Source organism: Amaranthus tricolor, chromosome 6, assembly GCF_026212465.1.
Source record: "Amaranthus tricolor cultivar Red isolate AtriRed21 chromosome 6, ASM2621246v1, whole genome shotgun sequence".
Taxonomy (NCBI): Eukaryota; Viridiplantae; Streptophyta; class Magnoliopsida; order Caryophyllales; family Amaranthaceae; genus Amaranthus; species Amaranthus tricolor.
This window is the reverse complement of record NC_080052.1, coordinates 31,129,115-31,150,152: the sequence shown is the minus strand read 5'-3', so window position 1 is coordinate 31,150,152 and position 21,038 is coordinate 31,129,115. Positions and strand designations below refer to the sequence as shown.

General features: G+C 37.0%; 1 protein-coding gene and 2 non-coding genes across 3 annotated transcripts; 1 reads left to right on the top strand and 2 right to left on the bottom strand.

Annotated features, from left to right (window-relative positions):
- The first annotated feature begins 1,602 nt into the window (after positions 1–1,602).
- Positions 1,603–2,385, top strand: LOC130815791 (uncharacterized). Its single transcript, XM_057682271.1, has one exon. It carries the CDS (start codon positions 1,603–1,605, stop codon positions 2,383–2,385), a length of 783 nt encoding a protein of 260 aa, XP_057538254.1.
- Positions 2,386–5,540: 3,155 nt separating this feature from the next.
- Positions 5,541–5,648, bottom strand: LOC130816754 (small nucleolar RNA R71). Its single transcript, XR_009043293.1, has one exon. It is a non-coding gene; the product is annotated as a small nucleolar RNA R71 (small nucleolar RNA).
- Positions 5,649–11,544: 5,896 nt separating this feature from the next.
- On the bottom strand, positions 11,545–11,652 carry LOC130816753 (small nucleolar RNA R71). The gene has a single exon (XR_009043292.1). It is a non-coding gene; the product is annotated as a small nucleolar RNA R71 (small nucleolar RNA).
- Between the last annotated feature and the right edge of the window lie 9,386 nt (positions 11,653–21,038).

Below are 21,038 nucleotides of genomic sequence, written 5' to 3'. Positions count from 1 at the left end.
TTATATTTTCCATCACCTATGTCAACACTGTAATATCTTACCTTATGTATGTTTGTCTCTATTTTTCTCTCTATGTAGGCAGTATACGTATGATTAGTAGCAAGCTGTTGTTTGAGACATTATTTTTCATATTTAGTGAAAACGCAATCTCATACAATATTTTTCCCCTCAGTTGACCAAAACCACAACTTTCCAGCCTATTAGGGTTTGAAATCGTTGTCTCAAACATCGTTTTTGCTAAAAGTTTAATTTTGTAAATATTGTTTATGTGACAATTACTTCTCTATATATTTTTTAAAAGCTAAAAAAGTTCTATTAAAGAGAACTAGTGTAAATTAGCATTGACATATATAAAATATGATACTAGTATACAAATTCGTGCAATGCACACAGTTTGTTATTATGCAAATACTTATAACTAAGAATTTAAAGAAAGATGCAATTACATATTATAGTGAATATAGTTTGAATGTCCCACAATTGTAAAAAATGCTTTCATTTGGGAAATTTCTATAAAATCGTCATTTGCAATTCTTTTGTTCATTTATAGTATTGTATGATTTGATTTGATAAATCTTTTTGGAAACTTACCTTTAATACTTAAAATTATAATTAGTGTAATAAAATCTTTTGAATATCAGACAATCACATTTAAACCTGTAAAAATGTTTTATTTGTTAAAACTCTATATAATCGCCATTTGGGATTTTTTCAGTTTTTTATAGTATTTTATTATAATTATATTAATAATAATAATAATAATAATAATAATAATAATAATAATAATAATAATAATAATAATAATAATAATAATAATAATAATTAATAATAATAATAATAATAATAATAATTATTATTATTATTATTATTATTATTATTATATGATTGTATGATTTGATCTAATAATATTTTTGAAAACTTACCTCTCATACTTAAATCATAATTAATGTAATAAAACCTTTTAAAAATTATACAATTACGTTTCGATCTATAAAAATGCTATATTTAGCAAAACTTCATAAAACCATTATGTGAAAATTTTCAGTTCTTTTATAGTTTATAGCATTGTATTATATATGATAATAAACTTTCTTTCGAGGATAATGGACGAAAAATGTATTTTTATGATCCAAATCACGTTTTCTTTTATAGTTCTTAACACGTATTAATTTGGTGATCTAATTAATTCTACAAATCTTAATGATATTCTATAAGTCTTTATGTTTATCCATATATTATTCTTTGACGGTAGGATTACATACAAATGGATGAGACATTGGACTGCAAGTAGGGCCTTTAATTTGAAAAGAAAATTGACACAACATATAATTGTTAGATAATGCAGTTACTTGTATTAGTGGGGGAGCAGTTTCTTGTATTAGTGGTTAGAATGGGGCGGTTACTAGGTTCCTTAGAAGTAGTTACTCTTAGTTTCTATATAAATAATTGTCATCACTTGATTGAAAAATATGCAAGAAATAACAATACAAAAACCACAGAATTTGCTGGTTTAACAAAAATCATGGTATCAGAGCCAGAACGATTCTAAATCGTTCTTCGCAGCCTCATCACATACCAATTAACCTACCTTGAAACCCAACAATGGAAGATGAATCAAGAAATGTCATAGCACCAGACCAACCAGTCACAATGGAACAGTTGTTGCAACTCATTAAACAGTTAAACCCCAACAAACCATCCACTGAAACCAGCACACATACTCTCCTAATCTCAGAGAAATTAACTAATCAAAATTACACAAAATGGTCCAGGCTGATGCACTTAGCCATTAGTGGACGGGATCGTCTCAATCACATCATCGACGATCCTCCACCCACAACTGACCCAGCGTACAACCAATGGATCAGATGTGATTCGATAGTTATCTCATGGATTCTGGAAAATATAGAGGCTGATCTAGTTAATCAATATCTCGATTTCCCGACAGCCAAAACACTGTGGCAAGGGATAGAAACACTGTATAGCAGTGGGAGAGATGGCCTGCAAATTTTCGACTTAACAGTCAAAACCAACAAGATCCAACAAGGGCAAGACACTATTGAAACATACTATAGCAAATTGATTGTGTTATGGAAGGAAATTGACAGAAGACAACCAAATCCGATGAAGGATCCATGCGACATAATCATTTACAATCAAATAACTCAACAAAATAGATTGTACCAGTTTTTGGGAGGCGTCAATGAGACATACGACAAGGATAGAAGAGATCTCCTTCTCCTAGACCCCCTTCCTACAGTGGAGGAGGCCTATGCAAGTATCAGGAGGGAGATCCTAAGACGAGGGATCATGAAGACAAACCCCTCATCAGATTTAGAGTCACCGGACACCGGAGGCATTTTTTCAGTCAGAGGGAAGACTTAACGGAGGGACGATGAAAGATCTCACCTGAAGTGCACTTATTGTAGGGGTACCAGGCACACAAGGAACGAGTGCTTCAAGATCGTGGGGTATCCAGACTGGTGGCCGGACTCTAAGAAGAAGGGAGAAAGAAAGCCGGCATTTTTTAGAGATCAAGGTCGCATGGGGAAGACCACAGTGGGATGGCGCCACGAAAAGTCCACCACCATGGAGGAAGGAGGAAGATCAGGAGAGGCCATGAAAGTCAAAGCCATGGAGAACAATGAAAAGGGTGAAGAAGGTACCAGTACCAGAAACGGCGGAGCAAATGAAAGGGAAAGAGGTGATGAAAGGGAAGGGACCCCCCCCCTTTTTATAGGAACTCAAACCCTAGAAAAGGGGGGGTCACGTGGCTTTTCAATTGCTCAAGAGTCACGTGACTCACCTTATTCCTTATCCCATTTTTTTTCGTCCTCATTTAATATTTCGTCTTATTTCGATAAAGGTTGGATAATCGATTGTGGTGCCACTGATACAATGTCATATGACCCGAATGATTTTTTGACTCGTGATACCCCTATAAAAACCACTATTAAAACAGCCAATGGGGAAGAAATTAAAGTGAGCGGAGCTGGAACAATTTCTCTTACAGAAAAACTTACTTTAAAAAATTGTTTGTTTGTGCCCGACTTGTCTCATAAGTTATTATCAGTAAGCCAACTTACTAGAGATCTTGGTTGTTCTGTTCTCATTGAGTCCGGATGTTGTACTTTGCAGGATGTTCGGACAGGGAAGGTCATTGGGCGTGGTATTGAGAAAGGAGGATTGTACTACTTGGAAGGGGAGACTCTAAAAGGCAAAGCTGTTCTTGCTCGCGGGTCAAAGGAGAGGCAACTGTGGATGTGGCATCGACGTCTAGGGCATCCATCAATAGGGTATTTAGAGAAACTTTTTCCTCAATTTATAGGATTCAAAACTGATTTCAAATGTGAAACTTGTATTCGTGCAAAAAGTCACAAACATTCATACTCTACTAGTTTGAATAGAACCGATTTACCTTTTATGCTGATTCATTCTGATGTGTGGGGTCCTGCACCCGTCATAGGATTACATGGTTTTTCTTATTTTGTCACATTTATTGATGATTGCACCCGGATGAGTTGGGTTTACTTCATCAAACATAAATCGGAAGTTTTTGATGTGTTTGTTGAATTTTATAATATGATATGCACTCAATTCCAAACTCAACCCCGTATGTTTAGAACCGATAATGGTGGAGAATATGTTAATTCAAACATGCAACAGTTCTTTAAACAGAAAGGGATTATACATCAGACCACTTGTCCCAATACACCTCAGCAAAATTGATATGTGTATTTTATACATTATTTTCTACCATACCCCCATTGTATTTTCATAGCATTTCTCACGTATTTTGCTCAATTTTCTATTGGTTTTTATGCTTGGTTGGAGTGTTTGTTTCTTATCTATTTTTGTAGGTACAAAGCTCTAATTATACTAGGAATCGACTCTTGGAGCGAGATTTGCAAGTTGGAAGGTCATAAGCTACTCAAAGGTCATTTTTGTGCTGACCAGGTCTCATACCCGGGTGGGTTTCCCCAAACCCGGTCGGGTCCAGCGGTTTTTTTTATTGTAACTTCCGGTAACCTCCGATCTTTTTGGAGGGAGATATATATAGCATTGGAAGGGAATTTTAGGGCATGTTTTTTCTCTGGTTTTATTTTTTATTAGGGTTTGATATCAATGGGGATTTCTATTATTTCTTGCTTTGGAAGATTGTAAATCAACAATCGGAATTTGTAATTTTAATTAATTTAAAGGTATTTCTTTCAATCCTAATTTCTTGTTCTCGTTTATCTTGGTTATCATTGCATGATTATCTCTCCATTAAGTTTGAATTTGACTTCCTCCATGAATTTCATTTTTGAATCTCTTGTTAGTTTTAATATGCGTAGTGAGTAGTTTTATTGCTAGGGCTTGGTGAAACTATGCAAAAGGTCATGATTTTTGTTTGATTTTAGGATTTAAACTTGGTTTGTCTAGGTGATTCAATTGATAGGTTTTGTATTGATTGCATGTTTGGCCAATTTGCAAGTTTTATTCACTCAATTCTATAAGCGAAAGTTGCGAGTTTGAGTGAAAGATTTCTTTCTTTGAACAGTTAAGCTTTAATCGCGAAAGCTTCTTTTATTGTTTGATTGTCGAATTTGTTTGCGAGAGCAACACATTCCTTCGCCTATATTCATTCCTATCCCAATTATTGTTCATGAATCATGATCGATGCATAGTGAATCCTTCTTAGCCCTAGGTTTTTAATTATTGAATTTCATTCATCTCTTGTTTTTGCATTACATTAGATAAACAAAAAAATTTCAACATTTGATTGTTAGCGTTAGTGAACTTGGTTCAAATTGTGATTTTACTTGTCCTTCCACAGTGGTTCGACCCTACTTACCCAACTATACTAGTTAGGTGAATTAGGAATTATTTTTGGTAGTAAAAACGACCTATCAAAATTTGGCGCCGTTGCCGGGGAAGGGCAACAATTTTACTTTTTGAATTTAGCGTTTGCTTTTGCTAACCCACTCGAGGAACAACTGTTCTTCGAGTGTAATTACGTTTGTTCTAGTGTTTTTGTGCATGACCAGGAGTACCAACAAGCAACCTTTGCTTTTTGATCCTGAAGTCGAGGCAACTGCTCGTAGAACACACGCAAGTGCAAAGAAAAGGAGAGCGGAGGCTCGTAAACAAGCTAAACACGCCTCTCAATCTCTTGACATGGCGGCTCAGGCTCCCGAGAGAACTCTTAGGCAGTCTACACAGCCCAAGGCCAGCAATGTTACCGCGGGGATTAGGATGCCGACTACCAATGCTGGAAACTTTGACATCAAATCCCATGTTATGAATATGATCACAGGAAATCAGTTCTATGGTCTTGACAATGAAGAACCCGTTGATCATCTGCAGAAATTCCTTCAAGCATGTTCTCTACAAAAGATTACTGGGATGACTGACGACGAGCTCTACTTATACCTTTTTCGTTTCTCTTTGGCGGGCAAGGCTCAACGTTGGTATAACTCTCTTCCCAACACCATTACTACTTGGGCGCAATTGTCTGATGCTTTCTTAGTGAAGTATTATCCCGGTTATAAGACTCACGACTACAGAGTTAAGCTCTATAGTTTCTCACAAGATGCGGGGGAAACTTTTCATGATGCGTGGGAGAGATTCAAAGATTACCAATATATGTGCCCACATCACGGTATTGAGAAGGAATTTCTTATGCAATCATTTTATAATGGTCTTGATAATGAGACTAAGAGGATGGTAGATGGTGCGGCTGGCGGCTCTTTCATGAACAAACAAACTTCTGAGGCTATTTCACTCTTGGATACTCTTGCTGAAAATCAATGGAATAGCTCATCTAGGCGCGCAGCTCAAGCACCAAGGAAGGGGAAGCATGAAGTTGAAACTTATTCCCTTCTATCATCACAAATCTCAGCTTTGAATGCGAAAATTGATGGGATGCGCATGAGTGCTAATACATCTATGCCCGTCAATGCTATGGCTACCTCTAGCCAAGGTGGAGTTGCTTGTGATTATTGCGGTGTGCATGGTCATTCTCTAATGGAGTGTTCTGTTAATCCCAATGGAGCTATGGGAGTGCCAGAGCAAGTCAATGCTTTTCAAGCTCGCCCTCCTTTCAACAACAATAGCTACTATCCTGGAATTCGGAATCATCCTAACTTGTCATATCGCAGCAACAATGTGTTAAATCCTCAACAGCAACACTTTCCACCACAAGCACCACAACAACAATATGGGCAACATCAGCAATTTCAGCCCAATCAAGGACCACCCGGTTTCCAAAGGCCTCCTCAAGGCCATCAACAGCAGCAATTTCAGAACCAACAACTCCAATCCGAATTGGGGGAATTGAAAAACATGATGGCCCAAATGGCCAAACAGCTTGAGCAACTCGGTACTCACAATAAAATGCTTGAAACTCAAGTCGCTCAATTAGCTGCATCTAGCTCCTCTAGACAAGCAGGAGCATTGCCCGGCCAACCCACTCAACCACATGGCAAGGAGACCGCCAATGCAATCACTACAAGGAGCGGGTTGAGTTATGATAAGCCACCCATGCCTCGCAATGAAGAGTCAAATTCGAAAGATGTGGGCATTCCTGAAGTGGTTATTGATGAAGCACCTTCTGAGGCAGTGCAAGAGAAGGAGAAAGCGAAAGATGAGGCATTGCAAGTGCCTCCCATCAAACTTCCTTTTCCCAACCGCCAAGTGAAGCACAAACTCGACAAGCAGTTCGGTAAGTTCTTGGAGGTAGTGAAGAATTTGCAGGTAACAGTTCCTTTTACTGAATTAATCACACAAGTGCCTACTTATGCTAAATTCATGAAGGACATATTGACTAGGAAAAGAGCTTTTAGTGAGGTGGAAACGGTTGCTTTTACTGAACAATGTAGTGCTTTGCTACAAAATAAATCCCCTCCAAAACTGAAAGATCCTGGTAGTTTCTCCATCCCCTGTCACATTGGGACACTGTTTATTGATAAAGCTTTATGTGATTTAGGAGCTAGTGTCAGTGTAATGCCTTTTTCTGTCTGTTCTAAACTGAAAATGGGAGATTTAAAAGTCACCAATATTACTTTACAAATGGCCGACCGTTCTGTTAAATATCCTTTGGGTATTTTCGAGGACGTCCCTGTTAGAGTAGGTAAGTTTTATATCCCTGTTGATTTTGTTGTTCTTGATATGGAGGAAGATCGACAAATTCCTATTATTTTAGGAAGACCTTTCCTTCATACGGCAGGAGCGGTAATTGATGTGAAAAATGGTAGACTTACACTTTCTGTGGGGGATGACAATGTAACTTTCAATTTGAACAATGCTTTGAAAGATCCCATGCTTGAGGAAAAATGCTATGCTATTGATGTAGTTGATGTGATTTGTCATGATAACTTGCCCCTAAATCTTATGAAAGATCCTTTGGAGGCCGTTCTTTGTCTTGAATCTTCTACAGGTGAGGCTAGCATTTTGAAGACTGAAGTTAATGCTATTGAACAAGCTCTTTGTAATGAAGAGCTTAGTTATAGCAAGAGCAAGAGAGTGCAGAGGTTAGTTCAGCCTATATGCAAAGTTGAGATGCTTGAAAGGATGATAACGATGATGATGAGCAGCAGGATAATGACTTTGACCCCATGGGTTAGTGGGCTCTTGCCCCCCTCTCAAACTCTGTGGACAGTGCTTGATTTGGCTTGGGGAGGGAGTCTTGATTGTTGCTTTAGCTTACTCTCTTGTATATATTCCACCGCTTTTAGTGTAGTTGTTTTGGTTGGAGTTGGTTGAGTCTTGATTGTTGCTTTAGCTTACTCTCTTGTATATATTCCACCGCTTTTAGTGTAGTTGTTTTGGTTGGAGTTGGTTGTTTCTCTCCTCTTGCAGGTTCTTTTGCAAGTCGCGCTTTGGATAACGTGAAAAATTTATGGGTTCAGCTTGCATTATGAAGTTAATTGGTGAGATCTTCCCAACTCTTTTCATTATTTAGCTTTGAATGTTTTTATTGCTTTCTTAGGACTGTTGCATGGTTTGTACCACTCATTAGGAGTGGGAGTTTACATGTGACCAAAAATATTGTATTGTTTTTTTAGTTGTAATGAATTTCTTTCTCCCTCGATGCCCCTTTGGATCTTCTTGACAAAGTATGTTTCCCTGTGCCCTATGGTTGAAAAATTTTTAACACATGTGATTATTGAGACCGGTCATTGCAGACTGTTGGATTCTTTTTCCGATTCCTTAGTATTGTTGAAACTTGTGTTTTTGAGCATTATTATCTATTGTTTGGAACAAGGAAGAGTTTACCTTGTAAGGATTTGGACTTTGATTTCTATCTCACTATTTTCTTCTTGAGCGATTAGTTCCTGGTGTATCACTGATCTCCATTTTGGCTTGGTACTGGTCTTGTTAGCTGTGTAATCGCATGATGAGCATGATAGAAGGCGTTCATTTGTTAAAAGCCATGCCACATTATTTCAGAAGACATAAATTGCCATATGATCCTTTATTTTGAGCCCTACCTTTTCTTTCATGACTAACCACATTATAAACCCTTTTGACCCTATTTGATTAACCCAAGTCTAGCTTGGGGGAGCAGTTGGTTGGCTAGTGGGCGATATATGTTCCATCATTCGGCTCACATTTGCTCGCACGGAGTACTTGAGTTGGGTTGATTATTTCCCCATTGTTGGAGTGTGCTTATCTAGTTTGTCATATATCGTCAATTCTTCATTGTTATATGTTACCATCTTTTCATTATTCATATCTCTTCATAGTTTCAATTTCAAAAAAAAAAAAAAAAAAAATATATATAAAAATAAAAATAAAAATAAAAAATAAAAAAATAAATAAAAAAAAAATAAAAAAAAAAAAAAAGAGAAAAGAAAGTAACCCTCTTGGTTTGTTATATACTTATATGTTACCATCTTTTTATCATTTTTATTATTCATATTTATTTCTTTCAAAAAAAAAAAAAAAAAAAAAAAAAAAAAAAAAAAAAAAAAAAAAAACGGGAGTAAAATTTGTCCCACATCTTTTATTTTATTGTACATTTTCGCCTTTGCAAGTTGTAAATCTCTTATCGTTTGATGATGATATGACGGTGCTTTCCATTAGTTGGGTTGGTTCGGTAGTTATGAGTTGAAGTTATTTGGAGTTGTTTTAGCCTCATCTTTAGGCTACGTTACTTTTTAGATTATGCTCCCCCAAAATAGACTTTCAGCTCGCATATTTTCAAATTGAATCCTACCTTTGACCCAAACCCCATTACAAGCCTAATAAAGACCTTCTTGATAATCATGCAGTTATATGTGCTTCCTCGATTTAATACCTTGCCAAGATCTGAGAGTATGTGATGCATTTCGAGTCGACTCCTATAGGTCGAGTGATATTATTTCCCCTTTAAACACATGAGTGTTGTAGAGATGGGAGGGTGCCTTATTAGCATTTTAGGCTACAAAAATTGATTCATATGCACATCTTTTGCATATTTGTGGGTGGAGAGCGATCGAGTACATTTTATACTCGCCACAGATAGAGGAGTGTCACCCGTGAGAACTCTTTCCTTGATTTCTCGTTATTCTTTAGTGATAAGGCTTGAATTCGCTTGTATGATATTTTACTCTTGAATTGGTATTGAACTATTTGAATGCTTTGATTGAGAGGATGTGATCACGAGTGTTTTGCGATGTTGCTTTTATAGGGTGAAGCATACTTTTATTCTTAGAACCTTGTCTTGTTTGCTTGAGGACAAGCAAAGGTTCGGCTCGGGGGAGTTTGATATGTGTATTTTATACATTATTTTCTACCATACCCCCATTGTATTTTCATAGCATTTCTCACGTATTTTGCTCAATTTTCTATTGGTTTTTATGCTTGGTTGGAGTGTTTGTTTCTTATCTATTTTTGTAGGTACAAAGCTCTAATTATACTAGGAATCGACTCTTGGAGCGAGATTTGCAAGTTGGAAGGTCATAAGCTACTCAAAGGTCATTTTTGTGCTGACCAGGTCTCATACCCGGGTGGGTTTCCCCAAACCCGGTCGGGTCCAGCGGTTTTTTTTATTGTAACTTCCGGTAACCTCCGATCTTTTTGGAGGGAGATATATATAGCATTGGAAGGGAATTTTAGGGCATGTTTTTTCTCTGGTTTTATTTTTTATTAGGGTTTGATATCAATGGGGATTTCTATTATTTCTTGCTTTGGAAGATTGTAAATCAACAATCGGAATTTGTAATTTTAATTAATTTAAAGGTATTTCTTTCAATCCTAATTTCTTGTTCTCGTTTATCTTGGTTATCATTGCATGATTATCTCTCCATTAAGTTTGAATTTGACTTCCTCCATGAATTTCATTTTTGAATCTCTTGTTAGTTTTAATATGCGTAGTGAGTAGTTTTATTGCTAGGGCTTGGTGAAACTATGCAAAAGGTCATGATTTTTGTTTGATTTTAGGATTTAAACTTGGTTTGTCTAGGTGATTCAATTGATAGGTTTTGTATTGATTGCATGTTTGGCCAATTTGCAAGTTTTATTCACTCAATTCTATAAGCGAAAGTTGCGAGTTTGAGTGAAAGATTTCTTTCTTTGAACAGTTAAGCTTTAATCGCGAAAGCTTCTTTTATTGTTTGATTGTCGAATTTGTTTGCGAGAGCAACACATTCCTTCGCCTATATTCATTCCTATCCCAATTATTGTTCATGAATCATGATCGATGCATAGTGAATCCTTCTTAGCCCTAGGTTTTTAATTATTGAATTTCATTCATCTCTTGTTTTTGCATTACATTAGATAAACAAAAAAATTTCAACATTTGATTGTTAGCGTTAGTGAACTTGGTTCAAATTGTGATTTTACTTGTCCTTCCACAGTGGTTCGACCCTACTTACCCAACTATACTAGTTAGGTGAATTAGGAATTATTTTTGGTAGTAAAAACGACCTATCAAAATTTGGCGCCGTTGCCGGGGAAGGGCAACAATTTTACTTTTTGAATTTAGCGTTTGCTTTTGCTAACCCACTCGAGGAACAACTGTTCTTCGAGTGTAATTACGTTTGTTCTAGTGTTTTTGTGCATGACCAGGAGTACCAACAAGCAACCTTTGCTTTTTGATCCTGAAGTCGAGGCAACTGCTCGTAGAACACACGCAAGTGCAAAGAAAAGGAGAGCGGAGGCTCGTAAACAAGCTAAACACGCCTCTCAATCTCTTGACATGGCGGCTCAGGCTCCCGAGAGAACTCTTAGGCAGTCTACACAGCCCAAGGCCAGCAATGTTACCGCGGGGATTAGGATGCCGACTACCAATGCTGGAAACTTTGACATCAAATCCCATGTTATGAATATGATCACAGGAAATCAGTTCTATGGTCTTGACAATGAAGAACCCGTTGATCATCTGCAGAAATTCCTTCAAGCATGTTCTCTACAAAAGATTACTGGGATGACTGACGACGAGCTCTACTTATACCTTTTTCGTTTCTCTTTGGCGGGCAAGGCTCAACGTTGGTATAACTCTCTTCCCAACACCATTACTACTTGGGCGCAATTGTCTGATGCTTTCTTAGTGAAGTATTATCCCGGTTATAAGACTCACGACTACAGAGTTAAGCTCTATAGTTTCTCACAAGATGCGGGGGAAACTTTTCATGATGCGTGGGAGAGATTCAAAGATTACCAATATATGTGCCCACATCACGGTATTGAGAAGGAATTTCTTATGCAATCATTTTATAATGGTCTTGATAATGAGACTAAGAGGATGGTAGATGGTGCGGCTGGCGGCTCTTTCATGAACAAACAAACTTCTGAGGCTATTTCACTCTTGGATACTCTTGCTGAAAATCAATGGAATAGCTCATCTAGGCGCGCAGCTCAAGCACCAAGGAAGGGGAAGCATGAAGTTGAAACTTATTCCCTTCTATCATCACAAATCTCAGCTTTGAATGCGAAAATTGATGGGATGCGCATGAGTGCTAATACATCTATGCCCGTCAATGCTATGGCTACCTCTAGCCAAGGTGGAGTTGCTTGTGATTATTGCGGTGTGCATGGTCATTCTCTAATGGAGTGTTCTGTTAATCCCAATGGAGCTATGGGAGTGCCAGAGCAAGTCAATGCTTTTCAAGCTCGCCCTCCTTTCAACAACAATAGCTACTATCCTGGAATTCGGAATCATCCTAACTTGTCATATCGCAGCAACAATGTGTTAAATCCTCAACAGCAACACTTTCCACCACAAGCACCACAACAACAATATGGGCAACATCAGCAATTTCAGCCCAATCAAGGACCACCCGGTTTCCAAAGGCCTCCTCAAGGCCATCAACAGCAGCAATTTCAGAACCAACAACTCCAATCCGAATTGGGGGAATTGAAAAACATGATGGCCCAAATGGCCAAACAGCTTGAGCAACTCGGTACTCACAATAAAATGCTTGAAACTCAAGTCGCTCAATTAGCTGCATCTAGCTCCTCTAGACAAGCAGGAGCATTGCCCGGCCAACCCACTCAACCACATGGCAAGGAGACCGCCAATGCAATCACTACAAGGAGCGGGTTGAGTTATGATAAGCCACCCATGCCTCGCAATGAAGAGTCAAATTCGAAAGATGTGGGCATTCCTGAAGTGGTTATTGATGAAGCACCTTCTGAGGCAGTGCAAGAGAAGGAGAAAGCGAAAGATGAGGCATTGCAAGTGCCTCCCATCAAACTTCCTTTTCCCAACCGCCAAGTGAAGCACAAACTCGACAAGCAGTTCGGTAAGTTCTTGGAGGTAGTGAAGAATTTGCAGGTAACAGTTCCTTTTACTGAATTAATCACACAAGTGCCTACTTATGCTAAATTCATGAAGGACATATTGACTAGGAAAAGAGCTTTTAGTGAGGTGGAAACGGTTGCTTTTACTGAACAATGTAGTGCTTTGCTACAAAATAAATCCCCTCCAAAACTGAAAGATCCTGGTAGTTTCTCCATCCCCTGTCACATTGGGACACTGTTTATTGATAAAGCTTTATGTGATTTAGGAGCTAGTGTCAGTGTAATGCCTTTTTCTGTCTGTTCTAAACTGAAAATGGGAGATTTAAAAGTCACCAATATTACTTTACAAATGGCCGACCGTTCTGTTAAATATCCTTTGGGTATTTTCGAGGACGTCCCTGTTAGAGTAGGTAAGTTTTATATCCCTGTTGATTTTGTTGTTCTTGATATGGAGGAAGATCGACAAATTCCTATTATTTTAGGAAGACCTTTCCTTCATACGGCAGGAGCGGTAATTGATGTGAAAAATGGTAGACTTACACTTTCTGTGGGGGATGACAATGTAACTTTCAATTTGAACAATGCTTTGAAAGATCCCATGCTTGAGGAAAAATGCTATGCTATTGATGTAGTTGATGTGATTTGTCATGATAACTTGCCCCTAAATCTTATGAAAGATCCTTTGGAGGCCGTTCTTTGTCTTGAATCTTCTACAGGTGAGGCTAGCATTTTGAAGACTGAAGTTAATGCTATTGAACAAGCTCTTTGTAATGAAGAGCTTAGTTATAGCAAGAGCAAGAGAGTGCAGAGGTTAGTTCAGCCTATATGCAAAGTTGAGATGCTTGAAAGGATGATAACGATGATGATGAGCAGCAGGATAATGACTTTGACCCCATGGGTTAGTGGGCTCTTGCCCCCCTCTCAAACTCTGTGGACAGTGCTTGATTTGGCTTGGGGAGGGAGTCTTGATTGTTGCTTTAGCTTACTCTCTTGTATATATTCCACCGCTTTTAGTGTAGTTGTTTTGGTTGGAGTTGGTTGAGTCTTGATTGTTGCTTTAGCTTACTCTCTTGTATATATTCCACCGCTTTTAGTGTAGTTGTTTTGGTTGGAGTTGGTTGTTTCTCTCCTCTTGCAGGTTCTTTTGCAAGTCGCGCTTTGGATAACGTGAAAAATTTATGGGTTCAGCTTGCATTATGAAGTTAATTGGTGAGATCTTCCCAACTCTTTTCATTATTTAGCTTTGAATGTTTTTATTGCTTTCTTAGGACTGTTGCATGGTTTGTACCACTCATTAGGAGTGGGAGTTTACATGTGACCAAAAATATTGTATTGTTTTTTTAGTTGTAATGAATTTCTTTCTCCCTCGATGCCCCTTTGGATCTTCTTGACAAAGTATGTTTCCCTGTGCCCTATGGTTGAAAAATTTTTAACACATGTGATTATTGAGACCGGTCATTGCAGACTGTTGGATTCTTTTTCCGATTCCTTAGTATTGTTGAAACTTGTGTTTTTGAGCATTATTATCTATTGTTTGGAACAAGGAAGAGTTTACCTTGTAAGGATTTGGACTTTGATTTCTATCTCACTATTTTCTTCTTGAGCGATTAGTTCCTGGTGTATCACTGATCTCCATTTTGGCTTGGTACTGGTCTTGTTAGCTGTGTAATCGCATGATGAGCATGATAGAAGGCGTTCATTTGTTAAAAGCCATGCCACATTATTTCAGAAGACATAAATTGCCATATGATCCTTTATTTTGAGCCCTACCTTTTCTTTCATGACTAACCACATTATAAACCCTTTTGACCCTATTTGATTAACCCAAGTCTAGCTTGGGGGAGCAGTTGGTTGGCTAGTGGGCGATATATGTTCCATCATTCGGCTCACATTTGCTCGCACGGAGTACTTGAGTTGGGTTGATTATTTCCCCATTGTTGGAGTGTGCTTATCTAGTTTGTCATATATCGTCAATTCTTCATTGTTATATGTTACCATCTTTTCATTATTCATATCTCTTCATAGTTTCAATTTCAAAAAAAAAAAAAAAAAAATATATATATAAAAATAAAAATAAAAATAAAAAATAAAAAAATAAATAAAAAAAAAATAAAAAAAAAAAAAAAGAGAAAAGAAAGTAACCCTCTTGGTTTGTTATATACTTATATGTTACCATCTTTTTATTATTTTTATTATTCATATTTATTTCTTTCAAAAAAAAAAAAAAAAAAAAAAAAAAAAAAAAACGGGAGTAAAATTTGTCCCACATCTTTTATTTTATTGTACATTTTCGCCTTTGCAAGTTGTAAATCTCTTATCGTTTGATGATGATATGACGGTGCTTTCCATTAGTTGGGTTGGTTCGGTAGTTATGAGTTGAAGTTATTTGGAGTTGTTTTAGCCTCATCTTTAGGCTACGTTACTTTTTAGATTATGCTCCCCCAAAATAGACTTTCAGCTCGCATATTTTCAAATTGAATCCTACCTTTGACCCAAACCCCATTACAAGCCTAATAAAGACCTTCTTGATAATCATGCAGTTATATGTGCTTCCTCGATTTAATACCTTGCCAAGATCTGAGAGTATGTGATGCATTTCGAGTCGACTCCTATAGGTCGAGTGATATTATTTCCCCTTTAAACACATGAGTGTTGTAGAGATGGGAGGGTGCCTTATTAGCATTTTAGGCTACAAAAATTGATTCATATGCACATCTTTTGCATATTTGTGGGTGGAGAGCGATCGAGTACATTTTATACTCGCCACAGATAGAGGAGTGTCACCCGTGAGAACTCTTTCCTTGATTTCTCGTTATTCTTTAGTGATAAGGCTTGAATTCGCTTGTATGATATTTTACTCTTGAATTGGTATTGAACTATTTGAATGCTTTGATTGAGAGGATGTGATCACGAGTGTTTTGCGATGTTGCTTTTATAGGGTGAAGCATACTTTTATTCTTAGAACCTTGTCTTGTTTGCTTGAGGACAAGCAAAGGTTCGGCTCGGGGGAGTTTGATATGTGTATTTTATACATTATTTTCTACCATACCCCCATTGTATTTTCATAGCATTTCTCACGTATTTTGCTCAATTTTCTATTGGTTTTTATGCTTGGTTGGAGTGTTTGTTTCTTATCTATTTTTGTAGGTACAAAGCTCTAATTATACTAGGAATCGACTCTTGGAGCGAGATTTGCAAGTTGGAAGGTCATAAGCTACTCAAAGGTCATTTTTGTGCTGACCAGGTCTCATACCCGGGTGGGTTTCCCCAAACCCGGTCGGGTCCAGCGGTTTTTTTTATTGTAACTTCCGGTAACCTCCGATCTTTTTGGAGGGAGATATATATAGCATTGGAAGGGAATTTTAGGGCATGTTTTTTCTCTGGTTTTATTTTTTATTAGGGTTTGATATCAATGGGGATTTCTATTATTTCTTGCTTTGGAAGATTGTAAATCAACAATCGGAATTTGTAATTTTAATTAATTTAAAGGTATTTCTTTCAATCCTAATTTCTTGTTCTCGTTTATCTTGGTTATCATTGCATGATTATCTCTCCATTAAGTTTGAATTTGACTTCCTCCATGAATTTCATTTTTGAATCTCTTGTTAGTTTTAATATGCGTAGTGAGTAGTTTTATTGCTAGGGCTTGGTGAAACTATGCAAAAGGTCATGATTTTTGTTTGATTTTAGGATTTAAACTTGGTTTGTCTAGGTGATTCAATTGATAGGTTTTGTATTGATTGCATGTTTGGCCAATTTGCAAGTTTTATTCACTCAATTCTATAAGCGAAAGTTGCGAGTTTGAGTGAAAGATTTCTTTCTTTGAACAGTTAAGCTTTAATCGCGAAAGCTTCTTTTATTGTTTGATTGTCGAATTTGTTTGCGAGAGCAACACATTCCTTCGCCTATATTCATTCCTATCCCAATTATTGTTCATGAATCATGATCGATGCATAGTGAATCCTTCTTAGCCCTAGGTTTTTAATTATTGAATTTCATTCATCTCTTGTTTTTGCATTACATTAGATAAACAAAAAAATTTCAACATTTGATTGTTAGCGTTAGTGAACTTGGTTCAAATTGTGATTTTACTTGTCCTTCCACAGTGGTTCGACCCTACTTACCCAACTATACTAGTTAGGTGAATTAGGAATTATTTTTGGTAGTAAAAACGACCTATCAAAAATGGAGTGGCCGAACGGAAAAATCGCACACTTCTTGAAATGACCCGTGCGCTCATTCTTGATTCTCATGCTCCGACTTTTCTTTGGCCAGATGCCATTGCCACTGCTAACTATCTCACAAATAGACTTCCTTCTAAGAGCCTTCAATACCACACACCTCTAGCTACCTTCCAAACCTATTTCTCTTTACCTTCCTCACATACACTCCATCCTCGTGTGTTTGGGTGCATAGTTTTTGTTCACTGTCCAACACGAGTAAGAAATAAATTTGAACCAAGAGCAGTCAAATGTGTCCTTATTGGGTATGGGAGAAATCAGAAAGGTTATCGGTGTTATGACCCCCTGACTAGAAAGGTTTATACAACCATGGATTGCGAGTTCATTGAGAACGAGTATTACTACCACCCTCTTCGATGTCAGGGGGAGAATCATAGTGACGATCTCAGATGGTTAATCAGTCCACGGTTGTTCAACTTAGATCCAAAAGATCAAGTGGGCAATGCTACAGAGTTACCCCACCAAGACGTTTTCCCCACTCATCTACCATTACCAGTCCTGTCTGATCATCAGGTAAGTCACTCAGATCTCGATAGTAATATTGCTCCAGGAAATACTGATACTGATAATATAAGTGATGACCATGTGGATGAAGGAATTGTTACAGTTGAAACAGGGAATCATGATAGCAATGGTGTTGGTGGTGATGAATCATATATATTACCTTCTCGCTCCACTCGAGGGGTCCCTCCTAGAAGGTATGATCCTGAGTATGAAGCACAACGTTCAAGATATCCTATTGAAAAGTCTTCAAAGTCAGGAAATTTGTCACGAAGTGCCTTAGCATTTAAGGCAACTTTAGATGCAGCTCAGATCCCAAGAACAGCAGAAGAAGCCCTTGTATCGGTACATTGGAGAAAGGCGATGGAGGAAGAAATTAACGCTCTTAACAAGAATGGCACATGGGAGAAATGCATCCTACCAGAAAACAAGAAAGTGGTTGGGTGCAGATGGGTGTTGACAATCAAGTATAAGTCAGATGGCACGATTGAAAGGTACAAAGCTCGATTGGTAGCAAAAGGTTACACTCAGACATATGGAGTTGACTACTCAGAGACGTTCTCTCCTGTTGCTAAGCTTGATTCAGTACGAGTTCTGTTCAGCATTGCCGCAAACTTAGACTGGCCCTTACACCAATTTGATGTTAAAAATGCGTTTCTGCATGGAGACCTACAAGAAGAAGTGTATATGGAAGCTCCACCAGGGTTTACATCAGGTTTTTCAGAAAACGAGGGGTGCAAATTGAGAAAGGCTCTGTATGGGCTAAAACAATCTCCCAGAGCATGGTTTGGAAGGTTTACCTCTGCAATGAAGAAATTTGGCTACAGGCAAAGTAATTCAGATCACACCTTGTTTCTTAAACGAAGAGGAGGCAAAACAACGTGCTTAATAATTTATGTCGATGACATGATTATTACCGGGGATGATAGAGATGAAATTGCAACTCTGAAAGGGAAATTATTTCAAGAATTCGAAATGAAGGATCTAGGCAGGCTGAAGTACTTTCTAGGGATTGAAGTTCTTAGATCAAATAGAGGAATTTTCATATCTCAAAGGAAGTATGTTTTAGATCTTTTGTCTTAAACAGGGATGCTGGATTGTAAGCCTATCGAGACACCAATAATGATGAACCATGGGCTGCAGATGATCGAAGGAGGAAAGTTAACTGACCGCATGCAGTATCAACGCATGGTAGGGAAGTTGATCTACTTAGCTCATACAAGACCAGATATTGCATATGCAGTCGGAATCGTCAGTAGGTTCATGCACAAGCCTCAGGTTCAACATATGGATGCTGTTTATAGGATTTTGAGATATCTCAAAGGATGTCCAGGTAAGGGAGTTTTTTATCAGAAGAATGGTCATCTTGACCTTGTAGCATATACAGATGCAGATTGGGCAGGTGATAGGGATGGCAGAAAGTCGACTTCAGGCTACTTTACTCTTCTGGGAGGAAATCTTGTCACATGGAGAAGCAAGAAACAAAAGGTGGTGGCCATGTCTAGTGCTGAAGCAGAATTTAGAGGAGTAGCAAAGGGAATCACGGAAGTCTTATGGCTAAGAAAGTTACTTACTGAACTAGGATTCCCTCCTAAAAGGAGTTGCGAGTTGTACTGCGATAATCAAGCGGCTATCAACATTTCAGAAAATCCGGTTCAACATGATCGCACCAAACATGTAGAAGTTGACAGGCATTTTATAAAGGAGAAATTAGAAGCTCAAATAATCAGGCTTCCGCATGTTAAGTCCAAGGACCAACTAGCAGACATTCTCACAAAGGCAGTTGGAACTCTTTTTTTTGAAGAAGTTTTGTGCAAGCTGGGTGTTGGTGACCCTACGACCCAACTTGAGGGGGAGTGTTAGATAATGCAGTTACTTGTATTAGTGGGGGAGCAGTTTCTTGTATTAGTGGTTAGAATGGGGCGGTTACTAGGTTCCTTAGAAGTAGTTACTCTTAGTTTCTATATAAATAATTGTCATCACTTGATTGAAAAATATGCAAGAAATAACAATACAAAAACCACAGAATTTGCTGGTTTAACAAAAATCAATAATATCATCACGGAAGACTGAATCATGGGATTAGTATGTCACTGAGATATGATCAGTTTGCTGATAAAAACAACTGCATTCATTTTAGTGATAACTGATCTTGGTTTATATATAGTATGTAGTGGTTTAGCATTTGTACTAACAACAAATGGATAGGATTTAGGCCTGAATCTCTATACTTCATTTCATTTCATAATTAAAAACCTTATTAGTATTAATTAGTATATAACATTTTAAGAATATAACACCAGGTTGCCATAGATCGTCTTATTCTAATCAACCCAATCTTAATTTTTTATATATAAATCTCACTAATTGATTAATTAAAAGTCATAATTAAGAAGGGCAAAATTGGTGTCTTTAAAAATGTATAACTAATCATTTATTTCCTCTGTTTCTTTTTAAACGTCTCATTTGGTTTTTGTACACTATTCATCATTCACTTTAAGTTTTTGTTTTACTCTTAATCTACAAAAAATAAATATAGTCAAATGAGATCTTGTTTGATTCGTCCAATATGAAGTTTATTAATATCAAGTTTCTATAATATTTAATTATGTACAATTAGAGATATTAAAAGTAGTATTATTGCGTTGGCAAATTTTTCCAAATCAAATTTTTCCAAAAGAGACGGATAGAGTATTATTTATTACATGATGGTCAGAATTGACTAGTTTAAAATTATAATTGATCCTTCTAAGATTATAATAAATTCGTTTTAAGATTATAAGTTATAACTGATTAATGTACAAGTAAAAACTTATAATTTAACACTATAAACTTAAAATTGATCATTTAAACTTGTTACTTATTAAGTTAAAGTTGTCTGCTCTAATATTATAATTGGTCACTTTATCAAATTTTTGCAAAAATATAATACAAATAAATTAGAGGCAAATTGAGGATCAGATTTTATCAAATAATTAAAATAGTGTTTTCCTTCTATCTGTTCTCAGCCTTACACACTCTAGTCTGTCCAAAAAAATACAATAAACTAAGATATTGTTAAAACAAGTCCACCCGGCCATAACCATGTTCAGCAAAACCATGTTCAACAAAAACCAGAGTTTTAGAGATAATGGTGGATTTCCACTTTAAGATATAATCACAATTACGTGTTTTTCAGTGCCACTAGCTAACCTGCATTTTTGGTTGAAGGTTGAAGCATCGTTAATTATTTGTTCAGATATTCTTGCCGCTTTAATTAGTTGACTTTTGTCGGGCCTCTTTTTCTAACTGTAAAACTGTTTAACTAAAGAGAAGATGATTAACTGTCGGTACTTTTAGGGGAGTATTAGTGTCGGATAATTGAAATTCATAATTAGGAGTCGATTAATAAATTATTAAAAATAAATTGAGGAATCAAAGAAGAAAAGACGAACACGCAAGTTTAAAGAAGAAATTTTTTTGAATTAATATTAACTTCAAAATTAGGGCTTGATTAATAAAAAAAAATTTCATTTGGTAACCTTGAAGTTTCGGTTTTTTCACGTTGTAGGTAAACATTTTTGTTAATCTACGTGGTGAAATTGACAT